The sequence below is a fragment of the Coregonus clupeaformis genome, unplaced genomic scaffold (assembly GCF_020615455.1).
Source record: "Coregonus clupeaformis isolate EN_2021a unplaced genomic scaffold, ASM2061545v1 scaf0005, whole genome shotgun sequence".
NCBI lineage: Eukaryota > Metazoa > Chordata > Actinopteri > Salmoniformes > Salmonidae > Coregonus > Coregonus clupeaformis.
In genome coordinates, this window is record NW_025533460.1 from 1,443,669 (window position 1) to 1,467,903 (window position 24,235).

The window sequence follows — 24,235 nt, forward strand, 5'->3', positions numbered from 1 at the left end:
GGTGCCCCGTGTAGCTCAGTTGGTAGAGCATGGCGCTTGCAACGCCAGGGTTGTGGGTTCGATTCCCACGGGGGGCCAGTATGAAAAAACTAATGTATTCATTCACTAACAGTAAGTCACTCTGGATAAGAGTGTCTGCTAAATGACTAAAATGTAAATGGTTCACAGTATCAAAGGCAGCAGATAGGATAAGAACAGAGGAGAAAGAGTTAGCTTTAGTAGTGTGGAGAGCCTCCGTGACACAGAGAAGAGCAGTCTCAGTTGAATGACCAGTCTTGAAACCTGACTGGTTTGGATCAAGAAGGTCATTCTGAGAGAGATAGCAGGAGAGTTGGCTAGAGACGGCATGCTCAAGAGTTTTGGAGAGAAAAGAAAGAAGGGATACTGGTCTGTAGTTGTTGACATCGGAGGGATCGAGTGTAGGTTTTTTGAGGAGGGGTGCAACTTTCGCTCTCTTGAAGACGGAAGGGACATAGCCAGCGGTCAAGGATGAGTTGATGAGCGAGGTGAGGTAAGGTAAGGGAGAAGGTCTCCGGAAATGGTCTGTAGAAGAGAGGAGGAGATAGGGTCATGCGGGCAGGTTGTGGCCGGCCGTCACAAGTCACAAGATTTCATCTGGAGAGAGAGGGGAGAAAGAAGTCAAAGCATAGGGTAGGGCAGTGTGAGCAGGACCAGCGGTGTCATTTGACTTAATAAATGAGGATCGGATGTCGTTAACCTTCTTTTCAAAATGATTGACGAAGTCATCCACAGAGAGGGAGGAGGGAGGGGGAGGAGGAGGAGGATTCAGCAGGGAGGAGAAGGTGGCAAAGAGCTTCCTAGGGTTAGAGGCAGAGGCTTGAAATGTAGAGTGGTAGAAAGTGGCTTTAGCAGCAGAAACAGAGGAAGAAAATGTAGAGAGGAGGGAGTGAAAAGATGACAGGTCCGCAGGGAGTCTAGTTTTCCTCCATTTCCGCTCGGCTGCCCGGAGCCCTGTTCTGTGAGCTCGCAATGAGTCGTCAAGCCACGGAGCAGGAGGGAAGGACCGAGCCGGCCGGGAGGATATGGGACATAGAGAGTCAAAAGATGCAGAAAGGGAGGAGAGGAGGGTTGAGGAGGCAGAATCAGGAGATCGGAGGGAGAAGGATTTAGCAGAGGGAAGAGATGATAGGATGGAAGAGGAGAGAGTAGCGGGAGAGAGAGAGCGAAGGTTGCTACGGCACATTACCATCTGAGTAGGGGCAGAGTGAGTAGTGTTGGAGGAGAGCGAGAGAGAAAAGGATACAAAGTAGTGGTCGGAGACTTGGAGGGGAGTTGCAGTGAGATTAGTAGAAGAACAGCATCTAGTAAAGATGAGGTCAAGCGTATTGCCTGCCTTGTGAGTAGGGGGGGACGGTGAGAGGGTGAGGTCAAAAGAGCAAAGGAGTGGAAAGAAGGAGGCAGAGAGAAATGAGTCAAAGGCAGACGTAGGGAGGTTAAAGTCACCCAGAACTGTGAGGGGTGAGCCATCCTCAGGAAAGGAACTTATCAAGGCGTCAAGCTCATTGGTGATCTCTCCAAGGGAACCTGGAGGGCGATAAATGATAAGGATGTTAAGCTTGAATGGGCTAGTGACTGTGACAGCATGGAATTCAAATGAGGAGATAGACAGATGGGTCAGGGGGAAAAGAGAGAATGTCCACTTGGGAGAGATGAGGATTCCTGTGCCACCGCCCCGCTGACCAGATGCTCTCGGGTATGCGAGAACACATGATCAGACGAGGAAAGGGCAGTAGGAGTAGCAGTGTTTGTCTTACCAGAGGCTGCCATTCTATCCATCCGATACAGCGTAAAACCCGCCAGCTGTATGTTATTGAGATTCATCAAATTGCCACCCTTTGCCTTGATGACAGCTTTGCACACTCTTAGCATTCTCTCAACCAGCTTCATGAGGTAGTGACCTGGAATGCATTTCAATTAACAGGTCTGCCTTCTTAAAAGTTCATTTGTGTTATTTCTTTCCTTCTTAATGCGTTTGAGCCAATCAGTTGTGTTGTGACAAGGTAGGGGGGGTATACAGAAGATATCCCTATTTGGTAAAGGACCAACTCCATATGAAGGCCTGATTCACACAGTCTCCTCTGAACAGTTGATGTTGAGATGTATTTATTTGGACTGCAATTTCTGAGGCTGGTAACTCTAATGAACTTATCCTCTGCAGAACTCTGCGTCTTCCATTCCTGTGGCGGTCCTCATGAGAGCCAGTTTCATCATAGCACTTGATGTTTTTTGCGACTTTTGCAATTTTCCGTATTGACTGACCTTCATGTCTTAAAGTAATGATGGACTGTTGTTTCTCTTTGCTTTTTTGAGCTGTTCTTGCCATAATATGGACTTGGTCTTTTACCAAATAGGGCTATCTTCTGTATACCCCCCCTACCTTGTCACAACACAACTGATTGGCTCAAACGCATTAAGAAGGAAATAAATTCCACAAATTAACTTTTAAGAAGACAGACCTGTTAATTGAAATGAATTCCAGGTGACTACCTCATGAAGCTGGTTGAGAGAATGCCAAGAGTGTGTAAAGCTGTCATCAAGGCAAAGGGTGACTATTTGATGAATCTCAAATATAAAATATATTTTGATTTGTTTAACACTTTTTTGGTTACTACATGATTCCAAGTGTTATTTCATAGTTTTGATGTCTTCACTATTATTCTACAATGTGGAAAATATAAAAAAAAATAAAGAAAAACCCTTGAATGAGTAGGTGTTCTAAAACTTTTGACCGGTAGTGTATGTAGATGTCTTTGTTAGAAAGAATACTATTTAGTGATGCTGAATGTTAAAAATGGCTCAATTTACCACACTCCCATAGGCTATGCATTGGTCAAAGCAAATGGTCACATTCTAAAGCCAATGCTCTTGTGGTCCTCTGTAGCTCAGTTGAGAGGCTAGAGCATGGCGCTTGTAATGCCAGGTAGTGTGTTTGATTCCCACATTTGGACAAAAGTGTCTACTAAAGGGCATATATTATTGTAGTTATCAGAGTTACAAAATTGGAAATTGCATACTTTGATTCACACATCCTATTGGAACTCCAATGTTTTAGCATAGCCTCTGCCTGATTATGTTTTTTGGGAAGGGCGAAGGCTGAAAATCATGTTTTTGTGGAAGAAAATCAGTGTGCATGAATACAGGCACTGTTGAGGAAAAAAGAATCCCCTTCTAAACTGAAATTATCTGTGGTTGAGGCAGCTAATTGAACCAACTAAAATGGAGTAACGTTTTCACATTCACCAACATGGTAGACGTGCAAAACCATTTTCTCCAATCACATGGCAGGATTCTCCTCGGGGAGCAGATCCGGTGGCGTTTCCTGTGTTTGTAAACTCAAAGAAATTGGAACTCGGGCGACGAACCACGACAGACGAGGAAAATTTAAGGTAAATAACAGCGTTTGAATATCACCAATGTTTTGATGTGTTGTATGTTTAGTCGTGTATCAGACGATATTTTCGAAATTCTGCCTCCGTCTCTAAGCAAAAAATAAGTGACACGACTTGTGTTAGCGTAGACAACAGGGGAGGGGGAGAACGGTAGCTAACTACAGGACGCATCAACCATCAGGTATTTATCGCTAAGTCTTGCTGCAACTGCTGTCTTGTTCCTCGTTGGATTGCAATCCTCGAACTGTTGTTTTATCTAACTAGCTGTATTTATCCGGATCTAATCACATCGAAATTGCCTAGCGATATCATATTTCGATTTGTAGATGGATGGCAACTGAAGTTTGTACAATTTGATGTGCGTGGAGGCCACGTTAGCGTCGTTGTTACGTTAGCCCGAAACAGCTAGCTCGTATTCGCTCGATGTTTTGTTTCCGTGAGTTATGAGGAAATACTTTCAATTTTTGGGTTAGTCATTTAAATATAACTTCAAGTACTATTTCTACCGTGGCAGTTAACTAGCAAACGTAAATGTTGTTCACACTACTTGATGGTCAATAACCTTGCCACGCTAACGTTACCTAGCTAGCTGCTGCCAGGGAAAATAGCTAGTTAACTTTACTATTTGTAATCAGCTACTAGTGTATCAAAAGGTTGCTGGTGCAGTAGGTCCGGTGTGGTTCAGTTGGTAGAGCATCTGCGAAATGACAAATATATATGTAGTGTTAGCAATGGTTGATACAAGAGAGTTTGAGGTTTTCCTTGGATCATTAGCTTGCCGGCTATGTGGGTGCCATTGGTTTCATTTTTGTAAAATGTTTTTCAGTTATGTGCCTATGGGGTCGTTCCATATGATTAAAATCACTTTCTGACTGCACCCCTTTTGATTTGATCAAAACCTTCCATGCATATTTGCCCATGGTAGAAGTGGTCAGAAAGTGACTTATTGTACCTGAATGACAAAACATTCAGGAGATTTGAGGTGCTTAAATGTCCAATGCAGGCGTTTTTGTCTCAATATAAAATATTTTTTGGGTAAAGATTAAGTACTTTACTGTGATTGTCTTCAATTAAAATGGTCAAAAAGAAAAATAGCTTCTTAGCAAAGAGCAATTTCTAAAGCAATAATTTTGCTAAGGCTGTCTGAGTGGGGAGGGGAAAAATGAAAACGAGCTGTTATTGGCAGAGAGGGTTGGAACTCTTTCACCAGGCATGCCAAAACTCCATCCCACCGAAATTTCAGGCAAACTTTTTAAACAGCTCTTGCACTAAAGGGGCATTATTATCATGTTCACAGTATTATTCCAACCTCAGTGTGGAAATATGTAGACTGGTTGGCTGACAACATCACGACAATGATGTGCACACTTCGATGTGGCCAGTGTGTTATGATTCTAAATGGTCAGATAGCTAGCAACAATGACAAGAAGCTGCCTTGTGGGGAATCGTATGTGGCTCGTTTCAGCTCATTGTATATTTAAGCAATAAGGCCTGAGGGGGTGTGGTATATGACCAATATACCACGGCTAAGGGTTGTTCTTATGCACTAAGCAACGCTATTTATAAACTGGGTGGTTCGAGCCCTGAATGCTGATTGGCTGACAGCCGTGGTATATCAGACCGTATACAACAGGTATGACAAAATATATTTTAAATATATAATTACATCGGTAACCAGTTTATAATAAGAATAAGCCACCTCGTGGTTTGTGGTATATGGCCAATATACCACGGCTAAGGGCTGTATCCAGGCACTCTACGTTGCGTGCATAAGAACAGCCCTTAGCCGTGGTATATAAACGCAACATGCAACAATTTCAAAGATTTTACATCAGAATGTTGACTTGAGTGGGAATATCCATTGTTATAAATTAAACTGTATCTTTCATAGGAAACCTATTGAAATTATTTAAATGTCAATGGTGCATCAGCTAAATTTCAGGGGTCTGAAGGCATAGGTCCAGTCTAGGAATTAATTTCTATGTTTGAAATGACACCCACCCTGTATTCAAGAGTATGCTGTCTCAACCGATGACAGGCACAACACAAACACTTTAGATAGGGTCTAAGCTACAACATTTGTGAAAATGAGAAATGTAATAAAGCTTAAATGATAGACATTTTGTTTCTTCAAGAAATCAAAGAATAGTTTGACAACCCTGTTTGTAAGCTTTCAAATTATATAAAACTCAACTGTTTATCGTTTTCCGTGATGAAGACATGGACGTCCCATGGTAGGATAGGGTATGCAAAATAGGTCGACTTTGAGCACCTCTATCTCCTCAATGTTTTGGCATTCAGGTCCAAAAAGTCACTTTCTGACAACTATTTCCACCATGGGTAAACATGTATGAAAGGTTTCGCCCAAATCAAAAGGGGTGCAGTCAGAAAGTGATTAAAATCATATGGAGCGACCCTATTCTCAAACCTGTTTGCTTGCTAACTTGCAGTATCAGCCCTTTCTTTGTCCCAAATTCATGGTATATTGTGGTCACCCCTTTCAACAGCTAGCTAACATTAGCAATGTTAATGTACACAATTGGTATTGTTCAGTATTGGAATTGGGTACCTGGGTTGCTTGACCATCCCATTATGGGTATTAGCTAGCTAGATGTGTTGTGTTGGTGTGACACTTGAGCGTCTCTTTCAAATGGGTATCCTATGAAGCAGTTTTGAGGAGTTAGCGAGGTAACTTTGGTAAACTCTTGAGTTAAACTCGGGATAACCGGTCATATGAAAGTGGCTCACCTTTTAGTCAGGTACATTTCTATGGCAACGAATCCTTCAGAACTAACCTGCTCCGGGCAGGCTAACTCACTGCTAACTCCACTTACTGAAGTGACTGAGCCACGAGTTGAGTACCATGAAATCAGATTCCCTCCCTCTTGCAAATATTGTCATCACCCCCTTCATTTGAGGAAGACAACTGATTTGAAATATTTTATTAACCAAATGTTTGTGTAATTTTTTTTTTAGTAATGTTAATCACATGATCACAGAATCACAGAATCACAGAATGCATTTTAAACTTCACGCACAGTAACTGTTTTGTATGACTATTATTTTGTCGATAGGAGTGGGAAGAAAGGGGGCTTGTGGTTGTGCATTGATAAGCACACAAGTCGGCATTTAACGATAAGTAAAAAAATTAAGACAGCACTTCTAAAAGCCTATTTCACGCCATAGCCTGCTGAATTTGCAAGGTAACTTTTCATTTTGATTTCGGCACAAATTAAATTGTGGCACTGACTCGCCCATGGATTGATGTTTCAGCGTTGTCTCAATTAAGAGTTTGGGGTTCGACAAGCCAAGTGCGACATGCACGCGCAGTTACAAGCCTGCTACAGTTAGCGGTAGGCGGACAAGTGATATCCACCGTCGTAATACGGATGAAGTATGAGATGGAATGTGATGCTAACTGAAGCTGGTTAGCTTTAGAAAACCCTGAGTAGATCTAGCTTTATTTGTAGGATACCCCTTTGGTGAAAAAGGCAAACAAGGAGTTAACCAAAGGACCTTCTACAGTTATTATGGTGATGTTTGTTTTTGAGTAATTGGGTTTTGTGTGATTTGGAGTAGTTACAATTTGATTAACTGGTTTTAGCGCAAAAAAATAATTTCAGTATTATTGAATGTGTTTTCATGTTTTGTCCACATCGTCCTCTTCCTCAGTTTTAGTGCTAGATGAGTGAGGTGGGTGTGGCCTCCCGTCAGACTGACCATCCTGATTGACGGATTCCTGGATGACCTTGTCCCCGCCCCTGTCCCCGCCCTCACATATACCGTTCCCACTGCAATGTCACACCTGCCCAGCAGCTCAGTCCGCGACCATATGAAATGGGTTTGTTTTCCAAAAAAATATATAATGATAAAATGGCTACAAACAACATGCCTACAATTAGGCTACATTATCTTTTGTCACTCAGGATGTTGTCGTCATCAAATGTTATTTAAAAAAATATTTGACATCTGTTTTATCATTGGGCTTCATACCGTTTCTGGTGTAACTAACTCGGCCTCTGGCAGTCTTGAGTTTTTGTTTTCTCCTTTGTTTAGCTCCTCTCTACACCCATACTGGTTCTATTTATACAGTGAGCTCCAAAAGTATTGGAACCGTGTTGTTTTGGCTCTGTACTCCAACACTTGGGATTTTAAAGGATACATTGACTGAGGTTAAAGTGCAGACTGTCAGCTTTAATCTAAGGGTATTTTTTGTACGTAGTCCCCCATTTTAGGGGACCAAAAGTATTGGGACAAATTCACTTATGTGTATTGAAGTAGTCAAAAGATTAGTATTTGGTCCCATATTCCTAGCACTCAATGATTACATCAAGCTTGTGACTCTATAAACTTTTTGGATGCATTTGCTGTTTGTTTTGTTTGTGTTTCAGATTATTTTGTGGCCAATAGAAATTAATGATAATAATGTATTGTCATTTGAGTCACTTTTATTATAAATAAGAATATAATGTTTCTAAATACTTCTATATTAATGTGGATGCTACCATGATAACGGATTGACCTCAATGAATCGTGAATAATGATGAGTGAAAGTTAGACGCACAAATATCATTCCCCCACCAAAAATGAAAACCTCTGATATTGTTTTAATGGTGAGAGGTTAGCATGTCTTGGGGGTATGATATTTGTGCGTTTAACTTTGGGACCAAATACAAAACTTTTGCCTACGTTATACACAAGTGAATTTGTCCCAATACTTATGGTCCCCTAAAATGGGGGGCGACTAGGTACAAAAAGTGCTGTAATTTCTAAACGGTTCACCCTATATAGAAGAAAATGCCCTCAAAATAAAGCTGACAGTCTGCACTTTAACCTCAGTCATTGTATAAGTTCAAATCCAAAGTGTTGGAGGGCTGAGCCAAAACAACAAATGAGCTCACTGTATATTTTCTAAATGTCTGATAGTGGATTTCCCTGACTCAGGCTCGGTTCTGTTCCCAGGCGGGGTTGCTTGGCTGTGAGGCTGTTCTCTCCAGTATGGCCCTGATGCAGGCCAGCTCCATGGCCGGTCCGCCCAAGAAGATGATGGCGCCACTCGGCCATGGACCACCGCCCCAGAGGGATGGCCCAGACCGCGGTCCTCAGAGCCACATGATCCTGCCATCTGGAATGAGCTGTCCACCCCTGGTTAGGAGGCGCCGGGGCAATGCAGAGGGGGAGGAGGGGTTTATTATTGTCACCTGCTGAAAGAACAACAAATGAGAAATTGACATATTTCGCATTGGATAGGTCTCAGCAGTAACTTGCATTTGTTATGTAGGTCAAGCACTTGCCTATTGTGGGCTGCTAATATAACTAAATTATAGTCTTCAGTAATGATTTAAAGAGGCTGCCAGATATGTACATCATTTGAGAAGTAGGCATGAAGGGAGGTTACCTTCTGTATTACTGTCTTTTGCCAAGGTTATTTTTATTTTTACTGTTTATTATTAGTTTTCCCAGCATAATCCTCCTGTAGCTCAGTTGGTAGAGCATGGCGCTTGCAACGCCAGGGTTGTGGGTTCGATTCCCACGGGGGGCCAGTATGAAAAATGTATGCACTCACTAACTGTATGTCGCTCTGGATAAGAGCGTCTGCTAAATGACTAAATTGTAAAACATTTAAATGTAATAATCCTGTAAAGGATTAGAAAATATCCTGTGCTTCACGTTTTAATTTTTTCATATATTTAGAAAACCTTAATTTTGTTGGAAATCAAGGAATATTTTCTTTCTCGTTTTGTTTCTGTTTTGAAATGTGGGGCTATCTGTACGGTAATTCCTATTTGTAAATTTCAGGCTATCAGGAGAAAAAAAAAGTGTTTTCTCCACCAGGCAGGCTTACGCAAAGCCCTCTCTCCCTCTTGTCTGTGCTCCTCAGCTTATCCGGAAGGAGGGCGACTTCCACACCCCCCGCCTGCTGGACGAGAAGGAGATGAGGGCCAACGAGGACATGCAGCTGAAAAAGAAGAACAGGAAGTCAGGAACGCCCTGTAAAGTGAGAGAGCAAGACGGGAGGGGAGGGAAGGTCAGTGCCTCTGAATTTTAAACTCTTTCTGTGGACTCTTTCTGTGTTTCGGAGAGATTGTGTTATAAAAACAGACTGAAAGTGTGTTTGTGTGCACGTCTGTGGGCGTTTGGCTCTCTGTGTGCTTTTATGTGTGTAAGACGTACTTTTTTGTCTCTAGCTGAGTTGGTGCCTTTGAGTGCACATATTTTGTTTGTGTGGGGGGAGGAGTGCATAGGAGATGTAGAGGGGGTGGGGTTCTCTGGAGAGGAAAGAGGGGGAAGGGGAACACTAACTGTTATTGTGTGGGAAAGGGGGAGCAGTAACATATGGGGGGTGGGAGGGATTAACCCTTCTCTAGGTTTTGGGTACTAAGTCATTTAAATGGCCAAAATGGTCAAATGTTTTACTTTTTTACAAGGAGCTAGAAATAATATATTACCCTTTTAACCAGGACTATTTGGCTGGAGTTTTTTTACTAGCATTTTGGTCAGCACTAGCGTTTCTCATACTGAATAAAACCAATGTATCATATGTTTCCTTCTATACAAAAGTGAGGGCATACTTGTAGTGATGATTTAGTAGATGTATATCTTTGAGTTTTGTCTGTGGTGTATTTAGGCCTACAATTTTTTGATGAGCCTCTATTCTATCCTGCATAGGTGGTTGTTGTGGATGAGAATGGTAACTGTCCAATATCTAAAGTGCAGAAAAACTTCATCTGCAATCACTGTTATGGCGCATTTAGGAGTGGATATCACCTGAAGAGACACATCCTCATTCATACAGGTATGTGTCAAGACCACAATGGCCAGCTAACTTCTGGAGGTGCTCCATTACCAGTTAGGGAGATGTTTAAAATGCCTAGCTAATACAGTAAGACAATACATAAGGCCAACAGAAACACCAGTTTGGATTAAGTGACTGGTGATTTTAAGTTTATGAGATGGCCTCCTAAAACAGACTGTCTAGTGTCAGATTTTGATTCACAGTTTTTGGTGTTGTCTGTGGGGACCTTTCACTAAAACTGGTACTCTTCGGTTTAGGGGAGAAGCCGTATGCTTGTGGCATATGTGGCATGAGGTTTATTCAGCGTTACCACCTGGAGAGACACAGCCTGATTCACACGGGTATGCGTCCTCTTACCATACCCATCTCTATCTAAACAGGCTACATCTGTAGTGCTGCACCGGAACCCCAGTATACAGGGCTTTCAGTGTTTAAAAAAAGTCATTTGGACAGTAATTTCCAGCAAAGCTCACAATTCCTTTCACCTCAACTATATGAAGGAGAGGGGTTATCATCACAAATGTTCAAATTGGTCCCCCAACACCAGTAAGCTTACAAATGAAAGGTCTACTTGGTACAAATGTTTATAGATTGACCACAGGAGGCTACACAAAGGTCCCAGTTTTAGGACAATGTTGCTTTAGCTAGGTGAAGGTGTTGCAAGTTACCAGTAGCTTTTTTTTTGCAGTATGAGATTTTGAATATAATTTAATGCATGGACATCAAGAAACTATGATTTTCTGAGATATTAAGTAATATTGGTAAGTAAACCATTTTAAAGAGTGGCCTGTAGCCTCTCCTAAATTGGAAAAGAAAACAATGCTTTCCAAGTTTGCATTTTTATTTTGAAATAAACTATTTGCTTTAGATTCTAGTCATCTTGTTTGTCTTTTGTGGTACTTTCAAAAATCGGATCATAAGCTAGGTTTTCATCCAACTAGCGACAGATTTTCATTAGACTATTCTAAAATCTGCATAAAAAGAATATGCACATTTTCCCACCAGAGATGTTTCCGTGTACCCAATTTTTTTTAAAGTTAAGTGTTTCGATCGCATTTTCAACTCTACTGATGGTTTTCTCACAAAAAAAAGCAGTTATATAGCGAGTGTGCCCACTCTGGTATTGGTACGTAGCAATGTATAGCCTACATGATGATTATGGAAAAAAGAGCAAGATAATTTTTATTTGTCAAACGGCAGCTAAGAATCGATGATCATGTCACCAGAATAAGACCCTCTATTGGAAAGGAGCATCAAGCTCATCACCTTGCATTTTCACCACCCTGTGAAGTTCATCATAACTTATTTCATCTTCAAGTTTTAATGTCACATGCACAAGTACAGTGAAATGCCTATCAATATGATGGTTATTATATCAATGTTTGCACATAAAAGCGTGTCCACTTACATTTCTCGCATAATTCATTTTACAGACACAAAAATATTTACGGAAACATTTTCCATCAGGCCTGTCATGACATTTATGACTATGTCCTTTACTTGCATAAAAAGGTTGGATGGAAACCTGGTTAGTGTCCAGTATTGTGTGTGTTCTTCATTTGGCCATATGTTTATCCTTGTAAATCTAACAAATCTTACTCTAATTTGAATTGACAGTTAGAAATGTGCAATTGGTATAAAATATTTGTTCATTCTGTGCAGATTGAATAGCTAATATTTGTATGCTCTGTGTGTATAGGGGTGAAGCCGTACGCTTGTTCCATGTGTGACATGAGGTTTTTCCAGCGTTACCACCTGGAGAGACACAGCCTCACTCATACGGGTATGAGTCCTCTTTCCGTACCCATCTCACATAAAACAAGCGACCCATTTTACTCCTGTTTGTCATAGAGCAGCCTCTCAGTAGAAATGTATTGAGTGTAAAATGATAGATGTCTTACCATGACAGTCTGCCAGCCTCAGGAGCTCAGGACGAGACAAATATCTTTATGCTAGGACAAAAACTGTGGCATTCATATACACTACATGGCCAAAAGTATGTGGACACCCCTTCAAATTAGAGGATTCTGCTATTTCAGACACACACATTGCTGACAGGTGTATAAAATCGAGCACACAGCCATGCAATCTCCATAAACAAACATTGGCAGTAGAATGGTCCGTACTGGAGAGCTCAGTGACTTTCAATGTGGCACCGTCATAGGATGCCACCTTTCCAACAAGTACGTTTGTCAAATTTCTGCCCTACAAGAGCTGCCCTGGTCAACTGTAAGTGCTGTTATTGTAAAGTGGAAACGTCTAGGTGGCTCAGCCGCAAAGTGGTAGGCAATACAAGCTCACAGAACAAGACTGCGTAGTGCAAAAATCGTCTGTCCTCGGTTGCAACACTCACTACCAAGTTCCAAACTGCCTCTGGAAGCAACGTCAGCACAATAACTGTTCGTCGGAAGCTTCATGAAATGGGTTTCCATGGCCGAGCAGCTGCACACAAGCCTAAGATCACCATGTGCAATGCCAAGTGAATCGCGCTTCACCATCTGGCAGTCCAACAGACAAATCTGAGTTTGGCGGATGCCAGGAGAATGCTACCTGCCCGACTGCATAGTGCCAACTGTAAAGTTTCAAGGATGAGGATTAATGGTCTGGGGCTGTTTTTCATGGTTCGGGCTAGGCCCCTTAGTTCCAGTGAAGGGAAATGTTAACGCTACAGCATACAATGACATTCTAGACGATTCTGTGCTTCCAACTTTGTGGCAACAGTATGGGGAAGGCCATTTCCTGTTTCAGCATGACAATGCCCCCGTGCACAAAGTGAGGTCCATACAGAAATGGTTTGTCGAGATCGGTGTGGAAGAACTTGACTGGCCTGCACAGAGCCCTGACCTTAACTCCTTCGAACACCTTTGGGATTAATTGGAACGCCGGCTGCGAGCCAGGCCTAATCGCCCAACATCAGTGCCGATCTCACTAATGCTCTTGGGGTTGAATGGAAGCAAGTCCCTGCACCAACATCTAGTGGAAAGCCTTCACAGAAGGGTGGAGGCTGTTATAGCAGCAAAGGGGGACCAACTCCATATTAATACCCATGATTTTGGAATTAGATGTTCGAGTAGGTGTCCACATGCTTTTGGTCATGTAGTGTAGGTAGAAATGCAGACATACTATATAGTTATATGTATTTGGCCATTCTGACACTTAAAATGTTTGAAACTATTAGACTTACAGTGGGGGAAAAAAGTATTTAGTCAGCCACCAATTGTGCAAGTTCTCCCACTTAAAAAGATGAGGCCTGTAATTTTCATCATAGGTACACGTCAACTATGACAGACAAATTGAGGAAAAAAAATCCAGAAAATCACATTGTAGGATTTTTAAATGAATTTATTTGCAAATTATGTTGGAAAATAAGTATTTGGTCACCTACAAACAAGCAAGATTTCTGGCTCTCACAGACCTGTAACTTATTCTTTAAGAGGCTCCTCTGTCCTCCACTCGTTACCTGTATTAATGGCACCTGTTTGAACTTGTTATCAGTATAAAAGACACCTGTCCACAACCTCAAACAGTCACACTCCAAACTCCACTATGGCCAAGACCAAAGAGCTGTCAAAGGACACCAGAAACAAAATTGTAGACCTGCACCAGGCTGGGAAGACTGAATCTGCAATAGGTAAGCAGCTTGGTTTGAAGAAATCAACTGTGGGAGCAATTATTAGGAAATGGAAGACATACAAGACCACTGATAATCTCCCTCGATCTGGGGCTCCACGCAAGATCTCACCCCGTGGGGTCATAATGATCACAAGAACGGTGAGCAAAAATCCCAGAACCACACGGGGGGACCTAGTGAATGACCTGCAGAGAGCTGGGACCAAAGTAACAAAGCCTACCATCAGTAACACACTTCGCCGCCAGGGACTCAAATCCTGCAGTGCCAGACGTGTCCCCCTGCTTAAGCCAGTACATGTCCAGGCCCGTCTGAAGTTTGCTAGAGTGCATTTGGATGATCCAGAAGAAGATTGGGAGAATGTCAGATGAAACCAAAATATAACTTTTTGGTAAAAACTCAACGTGTTTGGAGGACAAAGAATGCTGAGTTGCATCCAAAGAACACCATACCTACTGTGAAGCATGGGGGTGGAAACATCATGCTTTGGGGCTGTTTTTCTGCAAAGGGACCAGGACGACTGATCCGTGTAAAGGAAAGAATGAATGGGGCCATGTATCGTGAGATTTTGAGTGAAAACCTCCTTCCATCAGCAAGGGCATTGAAGATGAAACGTGGCTGGGTCTTTCAGCATGACAATGATCCCAAACACACCACCCGGGCAACGAAGGAGTGGCTTCGTAAGAAGCATTTCAAGGTCCTGGAGTGGCCTAGCCAGTCTGCAGATCTCAACCCCATAGAAAATCTTTGGAGGGAGTTGAAAGTCCTTGTTGCCCAGCGACAGCCCCAAAACATCACTGCTCTAGAGGAGATCTGCATGGAGGAATCGGCCAAAATACCAGCAACAGTGTGTGAAAACCTTTTGAAGACTTACAGAAAATGTTTGACCTGTGTCATTGCCAACAAAGGGTATATAACAAAGTATTGAGAAACTTTTATTGACCAAATACTTATTTTCCACCATAATTTGCAAATAAATTCATAAAAATCCTACAATGTGATTTTCTGGATTTTAGTTTCTCATTTTGTCTGTCATAATTGACGTGCACCTATGATGAAAATTACAGGCCTCTCATCTTTTTAAGTGGGAGAACTTGCACAATTGGTGGCTGACTAAATACTTTTTTCCCCCACTGTATGTGGCAAAAGTCTGTCTCTTACCCACAGAGGGAATGGTCTCTCACTCTCTCGATGTCCAAGCCTTGCACATGATTTACTGGTAGTTGTTCATGGCTAGGTAGCTCAAATGTAATTGATAATGGCTTGAAGTTGGTACAGATTGTTACTGATGATTATTTTCTGAGTTTTGTAGATAAAAACAAGTTCCTAGCCAAATAACTTATTTTGTGAGTTAACTTCCTCTTCTTTTTTTTTATAGCTAACGTTTCTGTGGTAGAATCTTGACGTTTGTTGCTATTGAGCTTTTGCTTGTGTTAATTGAACTTGATTGGGCATTAAACATTTAGTTTTAACCTTAAATGCATGTTGGAGTGTTTGTCTCCAAAGGTTAAGACATAATCGGGAAGTAATTGCTCACTATTGCAACAAACATTACACCTCTAGTAGTAGAACTAATCAGTCCTTACGTTTTAGTGAAATGTATTGATGTAGTTTGGGACTTGGGAATTGGTGTGTGTGTTCTACTTTATATAATAGGATCACTAGCTAATATATTAATACTCTGTGTGTGTATAGGGGTGAAGCCGTACGCATGCAACATGTGTGACATGAGATTCTTCCAGCGTTACCACCTGGCGAGACACAGCCTCACTCATACGGGTAGGCCCCCCTCACCATAGCCCTCATATAGAATAGCATTGTAGTGGTAACCAGGTTTCCCCAATGAAGTGAATTAACATACAGTGGGGAGAACAAGTATTTGATACACTGCTGATTTTGCAGGTTTTCCTACTTACAAAGCATGTAGAGGTCTGTCATTTTTATCATATGTACACTTCAACTGTGAGAGACGGAATCTAAAACAAAAATCCAGAAAATCACATTGTATGATTTTTAAGTAATTAATTTGCATTTTATTGCATGACATAAGTATTTCATCACCTACCAACCACTAAGAAGTCCGGCTCTCACAGACCTGTTAGTTTTTCTTTAAGAAGCCCTCCTGTTCTCCACTCATTATCTGTATTAACTGCACCTGTTTGAACTCGTTACCTGTATAAAAGACACCTGTCCACACACAATCAAACAGACTCCAACCTCTCCACAATGGCCAAGACCAGAGAGCTGTGTAATGACATCAGGGATACAATTGTAGACCTGCACAAGGCTGGGATTGGCTACAGGACAAACGGCAAGCAGCTTGGTGAGAAGGCAACAACTGTTGGCGCAATTATTAGAAAATGGAAGAAGTTCAAGATGACGGTCAATCACCCTCGGTCTGGGGCTCCATGCAAGATCTCACCTCGTGGGGCATCAATGATCATGAGGAAGGTGAGGGATCAGCCCAGAACTACACGGCAGGACCTGGTCAATGACCTGAAGAGAGCTGGGACCACAGTTTCAAAGAAAACCATTAGTAACACACTACGCTGTCATGGATTAAAATCCTGCAGCGCACGCAAGGTCCCCCTGCTCAAGCCAGCGCATGTCCAGGCCCGTCTGAAGTTTGCCAATGACCATCTGGATGATCCAGAGGAGGAATAGGAGAAGGTCATGTGGTCTGATGAGACAAAAATAGAGCTTTTTGGTCTAAACTCCACTTGCCGTGTTTGGAGGAAGAAGGATGAGTACAACACCATCCCAACCGTGAAGCATGGAGGTGGAATCATCATTCTTTAGGGATGCTTTTCTGCAAAGGGGACAGGACGACTGCACCGTATTGAGGGGAGGATGGATGGGGCCATGTATCGCGAGATCTTGATGGGTCGTGGCTGGGTCTTCCAGCATGACAACGACCTGAAACACACAGCCAGGACAACTAAGGAGTGGCTCCGTAAGAAGCATCTTAAGGTCCTGGAGTGACCTAGCCAGTCTCCAGGCCTGACCCAAATAGAACATCTTTGGAGGGAGCTGAAGGTCCGTATTGCCCAGCGACAGCCCCGAAACCTGAAGGATCTGGAGAAGGTCTGTTTGGAGGAGTGGGCCAAAATCCCTGCTGCAGTGTGTGCAAACCTGGTCAAGACCTACAGGAAACATATGATCTCTGTAATTGCAAACAAAGGTTTCTGTACCAAATAATAAGTTCTGCTTTTCTGATGTTTGAAATACTTATGTCATGCAATAAAATGCAAATGAATTACTTAAAAATCATACAATGTGATTTTCTGGATTTTTTTAGATTCTGCCTCTCACAGTTGAAGTGTACCTATGATAAAAATTACAGACCTCTACATGCTTTGTAAGTAGGAAAACCTGCAAAATCGGCAGTGTATCAAATACTTGTTCTCCCCACTGTACATGACCAACTCGAGTTTGGGTATAATTTTTTTATCTTGGTAATCTCAGGCGCTTTGTACAATGCTTCACGATTTTAAATCAATCTGCATGTATTTTCCTAATTTTATCATTAAGTATCTTTAGATAGAGTTCTGTAGCTGAAGGCCATTATCATACTAGAAAAGTATATTAGCCTACAAGGCTTGACATCATAGTGACAACTTGGTGGATATTTTAAAACCAAGACATTGGTGGCTAGCTACAATATTGATGTTCTGTGTGTATAGGGGTGAAGCCATACGCTTGCAACATGTGTGACATGAGATTCTTCCAGCGTTACCACCTGGCAAGACACAGCCTCACTCATACGGGTATGGGTCTGCACACCGTACCCTTTTTTACAATGGCCTATAAACACTGATGCTGCACTTAAGCACCAATACACAGGTTCCTTAAGTTCTTGCGTAGACTGGCGTGTGGTGAGAGTGTATTAATTAGCTATATTTCTATACTCAAACGACTGAGGTATGCTGGTGATTTTGTTTTGAATGTATATCAACTGTGTTGAATAATGTTATGTCTCAGTGCAAGTTTGCATGGCTATTGTGACGTTTAATTTCCGCCATTGTTCTGGCATGTCTGCCTTTATTCGATGAGTGTGTAAAGGACTCTAGTTTATCAAAGGGCAAGATGCAGGCTTTTCTGAAGTTGGTGCTCTGTGTGTATAGGTGTGAAGCCATACGCTTGCTCCATGTGTGATCAGAGATTCTTCCAGCGTTACCACCTGGCGAGACACAGCCTCAAACATACGGGTATGGGTCCGCTCACCATACCCATCTCACATATGTTGGCTACACCAGGTACACAGAGAGGGTATTTAAGTCCCACCAGTGAAATAATAATCTTAACTAAGAACATGCATGATCGTGATTCTTGAGTTTGGATTGTTGAACATTTGCAAATAATTAAATATTGCAGATAGAGACCAATAAGTTATTTTTATAGGAACAGCTTGTTCTTTTGCAACATTTAGGGCAGGTTGCACCGCTGCCACTTTAAAACCTCAATTATCTTTACTAGGCCACTGAGTTCCAACATTTAAAAAAATCCATATTTTGGTGTCTGGCACAGTACAAACCCAGTTAATACATGCATGATGTTCTTAAAACAAGCCTTTATATATTCACATGACTGGTGCAGGTGCTCTCTTGGTGTAGATTTATTCTAAAGTTTGGCGCTTTGTGTGTGTAGGAGTGAAGCCGTACGCTTGCTCCATGTGTGACATGAGGTTCTTCCAGCGTTACCACCTGGCGAGACACAGCCTCACTCATACGGGTATGGGTCCGCTCACTTACCATCTTACTCTCAGTACATTTTTACTCGAGCTGCTTACGCAAAATTATTCAGATGAATATAAATGTTAAGCCCCCAATGGCCCCATGCATTGTCAAATGTTCAGACATCTTGTTTGTATGGTTAGGCTACTTTTTAGTACAGTTAGACAGAAAATTCATTGTTGGATGTCCTTGTTGGTAATCCCATCCCCTTCTCAATCTCAGTGATTTTGAATTAAGAGGCTTTGTTGGAAACTACTGTCCACTAAAAAGAAAAATCCCCATGTTATCAAATATTACAGAATGATGTGATTATGTATTAAGAATGTATTGTTTCATAAAAAAATATTTATTTATTTTTGGTCAGTGATCTCTAACCAAGTTCCTGATATAATTGACTATTTGTAACAAGGGGAGAGATTATCACCAGATGACATCATCAGTTATGTTTTGTAACTTTAGAGACAATCATTGCATGATATGGAGAAATGTATTCGCAAGTACTTAAGGTTATGGACACTCTTTATCAACATATGGTTTTTCATTGTAAGTGATTGTTTATACTATTGTTTAAATTGTAAAGCAGGAAATCGACCATGTAATTGTATAGAATAAAGAATCAGGGAATGCATTTAAAAAAAAACTGCAACAGAAAGATGGCTAATATTTGTATGTTCTGTGTGTTTAGGAGTGAAGCCGTATGCTTGTTCCATGTGTGACATGAGGTTTATTCAGCGTTATCAACTGGAGAGACACAGCCTCACTCATACGGGTATGTGTCCTCACTTTGAATCCCTCCCTCTTGCTTCAATCTGGCATCGGATGCCATGCGTGAGCCCCACTGCATTGTGGTTAAATTAGTCCCCCATGTCATGTTGGGGTATAATGGAATTAAATTGATCCATATGGCTGCATCAAACTCGAGTTTGTGTTAAAGGCATTTTATTTAGAAATTAGACTGCATTTATGCTTAGTCATGTTTCCTTTCAGAACAGGTTTTCTTAGAGAATGATGTTGAATATTGTTCTATGTAGGTAAAAGATTTCCAAGGTAACCAGTTTAGAGGACTATGATAGATTCTCATCCAACCCTCAAATCATTGCACAGCGTTAGTTAATCAGCATCATATCATGTTTAGAAATTAGGCTTGTTGGTGAAATGAACCCATTTTTAATTAAGCCCCAGGTCCGATTAAAATCTTTATACCCCCATGTTGGAATTGAGCTGTGGTCTGGCTAAGAGCCAAAACTTTAGGCTGGCTACATTGGTCTTTCCAAAAATGTCCTATGGAAGCCATCTTTGATGTAGGGCTGGGCAGTATACCGTATTTTACTATATACCGGTATTGATGAACGGACCGGTTTGGGTTTTTACTTTACCTAAAATAACGGTATTTCAAAGTTTGGTTTGTTAAATGTGATGCGCAACTCCCAGCGCGTTTACTCTGTTTGCTACTTGAGTCGTCTTTCTCCCTCTCCTCCTGCTGCATGCTGCTTTCCACACCAAGCCGTGCCCCCTGTCACTCGAGAGAACAGCTGCTCGACCACTGAGTCACAAGCACTTTCTTGCCATTCTCTGCACTACAGTCTGCATGGTCAAATAGATTAAACAAGATGTTGGTGACATGCTGCTTTCCACAAGCCTACTGTAATTACACTTATTCTGTGTATCTTACTGTCTGCAAACTGTCTCCTAGTTTGTCTTTTTTTTTGCAAGTTGTGGCTAAAATAAATATTGTTAGCCACTAATACTAATATAGCTAGCATGCTAAATGTACTAAGAGTCAGTGCAAATGTAGCAATCTAATACAGCCTGGTACCAGTGCTGGTACCAGGCTGTATTAGGAGGAAATAGGCGAAGCAAGAATATGTTGGCTAGCTACATGATTGAAGAAAACAACATGTAATATCTAATTAGGGTCACCTGGAAACACTGACTAGCACTTTGGTTCCTACCCTGTCAATAATTCCTCCCTTGTTTATTCATTCGTTTTCATTTCAAACAACAATGTATTCAAGGTGCTGCCAACTATATTCTAACTATAGAATTAGAACATGCATTCTATTTCCATGATTCCAACAGTTCACCAATTAACTAGGCCTGTTTTTTTTGCCCATATCATGCAGCCCTGCGTGGCACAGTGTAGAAATTATAACAAAAGTGCAGAAATTTTTCTTTTTGTTGGATTGAAAAGTATAAAACTATCAGAATAGCGAAAGCCCCATTTGAAATCATGTATGTGTTTTCACCCTAGGGTCATGAACTATACTGAACAAAAATATAAACGCAACATACAACAATTTTACTGAGTTACAGTTCATATAAGGAAATCAGTAAATTGAAATAAATTCATTAGGCCTAATCTATGGATTTCACATGAAATACTATCCAGCTGTCCGGGTGGCTGGTCTTAGACGATCCCGCAGGTGAAGAAGCCAGATGTGGAGGTCCTGGACTGGCATGGTTACACGTGGTCTGCAGTTGTGAGGCCGTTGGACGTACTGCCAAATTCTGGTAGAGAAATTAACATTGAATTCTCTGGTGGACATTCCTGCAGTCAGCATGCCAATTGCACGCTCCCTCAAATCTTGAGACGTCTGTGTTGCGACAACTGCACATTTTAGTGGCCTTTTATTGTCCCCAGCACAAGGTGCCCCTGTGTGATTATGCTGTTTAATCAGCTTCTTGATATGCCACACCTGTCAGGTGGATTGATTATCTTGGCAAAGGAGAAATGCTCACTAACAGTGATGTAAACAAATTTGTGCATAACATTTGAGAGAAATAAGCTTTTTGTACATATGGAACATTTCTGGGATCTTTTATTTCAGCTCATGAAACATGGGACCAACACTTTACATGTTGCGTTTTCTATTTTTGTTCAGTGTAGGTACTCATAAAACATATTTTTAGAATTGTTACTATTCAAAACTTAAAATACCGGCATACCGTCAAATTTGAAAAATATCATATATTTTGGCCATACCTACTTTGATTCTCCTGCTACAATCCTGAACTCCATCAGACAGCTTCAGGAGTTTATGATGTCACAATAGCATGGCAAAAATCACATGGTTGTGTCAATGTATTTTATGTTTAAATATGTACCAACTGCCTCAAATTTTCACATCTAATGTTCATATGAACAGCATGACGTGAAGTCATGTGTCCACCAGCCTTTTCACCCAAAATTCTAACCTGACTCGGAAATTGCAATTGTTATTAGGTAAACCATTGGCAGCGCGTAGCCACGCTTAGGCTACAACAATGGTTTTGCGGTGTATTATGGCAGTGTATTAAGGCACTACCTTTCTTAGCATTACCCTTTGAACATAGAAACGGCCCAATATGGCCTACTCATTGGGCGCTGAACTCGTGTCCCAATTGGATTAGTAGATTGCACAAGATGTTCTGTCAAAGAAAATTGTCTGGTGAACAAGACCAAAACTTTGCTAAGCTTATTTAGCTAAAGTTAAGATCGATCATTTTTGGCAGTTGACCTTTCTTATACTAAAGTTCGTGCTCTTTGTGTATAGGGGTGAAGCCATTTGGTTGCACCATGTGTGACAAGAGGTTCTTCCAGCGCTACCACCTGGCAAGACACAGCCTCACTCATATGGGTATGCACCTGCTCACTGTATCCCTGTAATTAAACCATAGTATACAGGGTTGGCAGGATATATGCACCAAAAAAGATATGCACACATTTTTTTGCAGGTTTGATATCCATAAAAGTCCATAATTTAATTTCCCTTAAGGATGAGAAGGGTTAGTTTTGCCACCAGGTGACATCATCAGCTCATGTGATGTGTTGTGGACAAAAGCTTTGAATAACACATCTAAAAATATCTCACTTCATTGGGGGAAACATTTAGATGTTTGTTAATCCCCAGTACATAATGGCAAGTATAGTGGTTAACTACCAATGAATTGAACGTCCAAGTATATTCATACCTAAAATTCGAGGCACTGAAATGATGTATTGATGCTCTGTGGGTTTAGGTGTGAAACCTTACGCTTGCACCCTGTGTAACATGAGGTTTGTTCAGCGCTACCACCTGACAAGACACAGCCTCAAACATACGGGTACAGTCCGCTCACCGTACCCATCACACATATACAAGCTAGTAAAGGATGTTAGTAAAAATGTCACAGGCACACGTATGTAAGACTTTGCAAAAATAGTTGATTTGATCCGTTATTTATGATAAATTAGTACACTATATTTAATTTTCTTGACACATTGCAGTAGTGATGACTAAAGACTGGCATTTCTATAAATAATGATTGTGATTTGCAGTCCTTTACAAGTTAACGCCTTTGATGAATTACAAACTGTAATATTGCATCATTGCTGTTGTACTTTCGAAGTTCCCAGTAGCACTAGGTCATAAACACCAACTAAAACCACTTTCTTTTCACAACTTTGTAAATTGAGCACTTTAAGAAAGCCTTGAACTACCACCAGATAATATAATCAGTTCATCTAATGTGTTGTATCATGAAGTGCAATTCATCCAATTGCAATTTCCTACATTCTGAAGTCTGTGGATGGACGCCTTGTAAATTGTGGTTCATCATAAACAAATTGTTTCATTGGCTAATCCTAGATTTGCACGCCATACCAACACCTTTTTGATTAACCCCAAAAACCGCAAGCTATTGAGTTGGTAGTGTAATCAGATTCTTCAGGATGAATAGCAAGGAAGTCATCGCATGGATAGACATCAGGGTTTTATAAGCTATCAATTTATTATAAATGTGTATATACCTGAACTTAATATTGGAACACTTCAATTGATGGAGAGTGCGGCATTCAAATAATGATGTTCTGTGTGTATAGGGGTGAAGCCGTACGCTTGCACCATGTGTGACAAGAGGTTTTTCCAGAGAGACCACCTGCGGAGACACAACGTCACTCATATGGGTATGGGTCCGTTCACCGTACCCATGTCATTATTCCACACCTGAACCCTAGTATACAGGTTTGGAAGGGTTTAGCCTATATGCTAGCTACTGCGCGAATCAAGGATGGCCAAGAAAATGTGTTCATGATGAAATACGATTTTAGATGGTTGGATAAATCATAGTTGTAGAGATGTTTTTAAGGGGTGCTACCATCTGAACTTCCAATCCTGCTGTTTTGAAGTGAGCATGTTGATAAGAATGTTGCGCTGTTGATAACAATTGTTGATGGTACTGAATGTGGTGTAGTTTATGGTATTAGATCATGAACTTCTCATCATCCAAGTGCAATTTCTTACATTCTCAGCTCTGTGGATGGACGCCTTGTAAAATTGTCTCATCCTAATCGAATTATGTTTTATTGGCCATCCTTAATTAGCGCACTTTACTAACACCTTTTTGATAGACCCCAACAACGCAAGCTATTGTGGTAGTGAAATTGGTTTCTTCAGGGTGAATACCCTGGAAGTTACGGTGTGTTCGAGTGCTGTTGGAAATCCAAAAATATGAGGTCCAGACTCTGAAATAACCACTTGAACGACCCTCCAAATTGTTACAAGAGTTGGGAAACTTGGGCCTGAAATTTTAGTTGCGACAGATCACTGACATTAAACTTTTAGACCAAAATATGGTAAAACAAAGCCGTTTACAATGTAGCTAGGTTGACCCATGCAGTGTGGTTTGACACATTGTCAATGTAAGCAAG

The 24,235-nt window shown here is 41.2% G+C and overlaps 1 protein-coding gene across 36 annotated transcripts in view; it reads left to right on the top strand.

Annotated features, from left to right (window-relative positions):
* Positions 1–3,284: 3,284 nt before the first annotated feature.
* The window catches only part of znf740a (zinc finger protein 740a), a 39,174-nt gene continuing 18,223 nt past the window's right edge, over positions 3,285–24,235 (top strand). For 15 of the 36 annotated variants that reach the window (XM_045212281.1, XM_045212288.1, XM_045212287.1 and 12 more), the window contains exons 1-14: positions 3,285–3,407; positions 8,373–8,558; positions 9,292–9,438; positions 10,080–10,206; positions 10,464–10,547; positions 11,906–11,989; positions 15,530–15,613; positions 17,518–17,601; positions 17,959–18,090; positions 18,482–18,565; positions 19,253–19,336; positions 22,101–22,184; positions 22,567–22,650; positions 23,408–23,491. In XM_045212281.1, the coding sequence (XP_045068216.1) occupies positions 3,300–3,407; positions 8,373–8,558; positions 9,292–9,438; positions 10,080–10,206; positions 10,464–10,547; positions 11,906–11,989; positions 15,530–15,613; positions 17,518–17,601; positions 17,959–18,090; positions 18,482–18,565; positions 19,253–19,336; positions 22,101–22,184; positions 22,567–22,650; positions 23,408–23,491 (1,456 nt within the window). In that variant the 5' untranslated portion in view covers positions 3,285–3,299. Of the gene's footprint in view, positions 3,408–7,082; positions 7,252–8,372; positions 8,559–9,291; positions 9,439–10,079; positions 10,207–10,463; positions 10,548–11,905; positions 11,990–15,529; positions 15,614–17,517; positions 17,602–17,958; positions 18,091–18,481; positions 18,566–19,252; positions 19,337–22,100; positions 22,185–22,566; positions 22,651–23,407; positions 23,492–24,235 lie in introns of all 36 variants that reach the window. The other 21 variants (XM_045212300.1, XM_045212306.1, XM_045212283.1 and 18 more) reach the window with 20 other exon arrangements.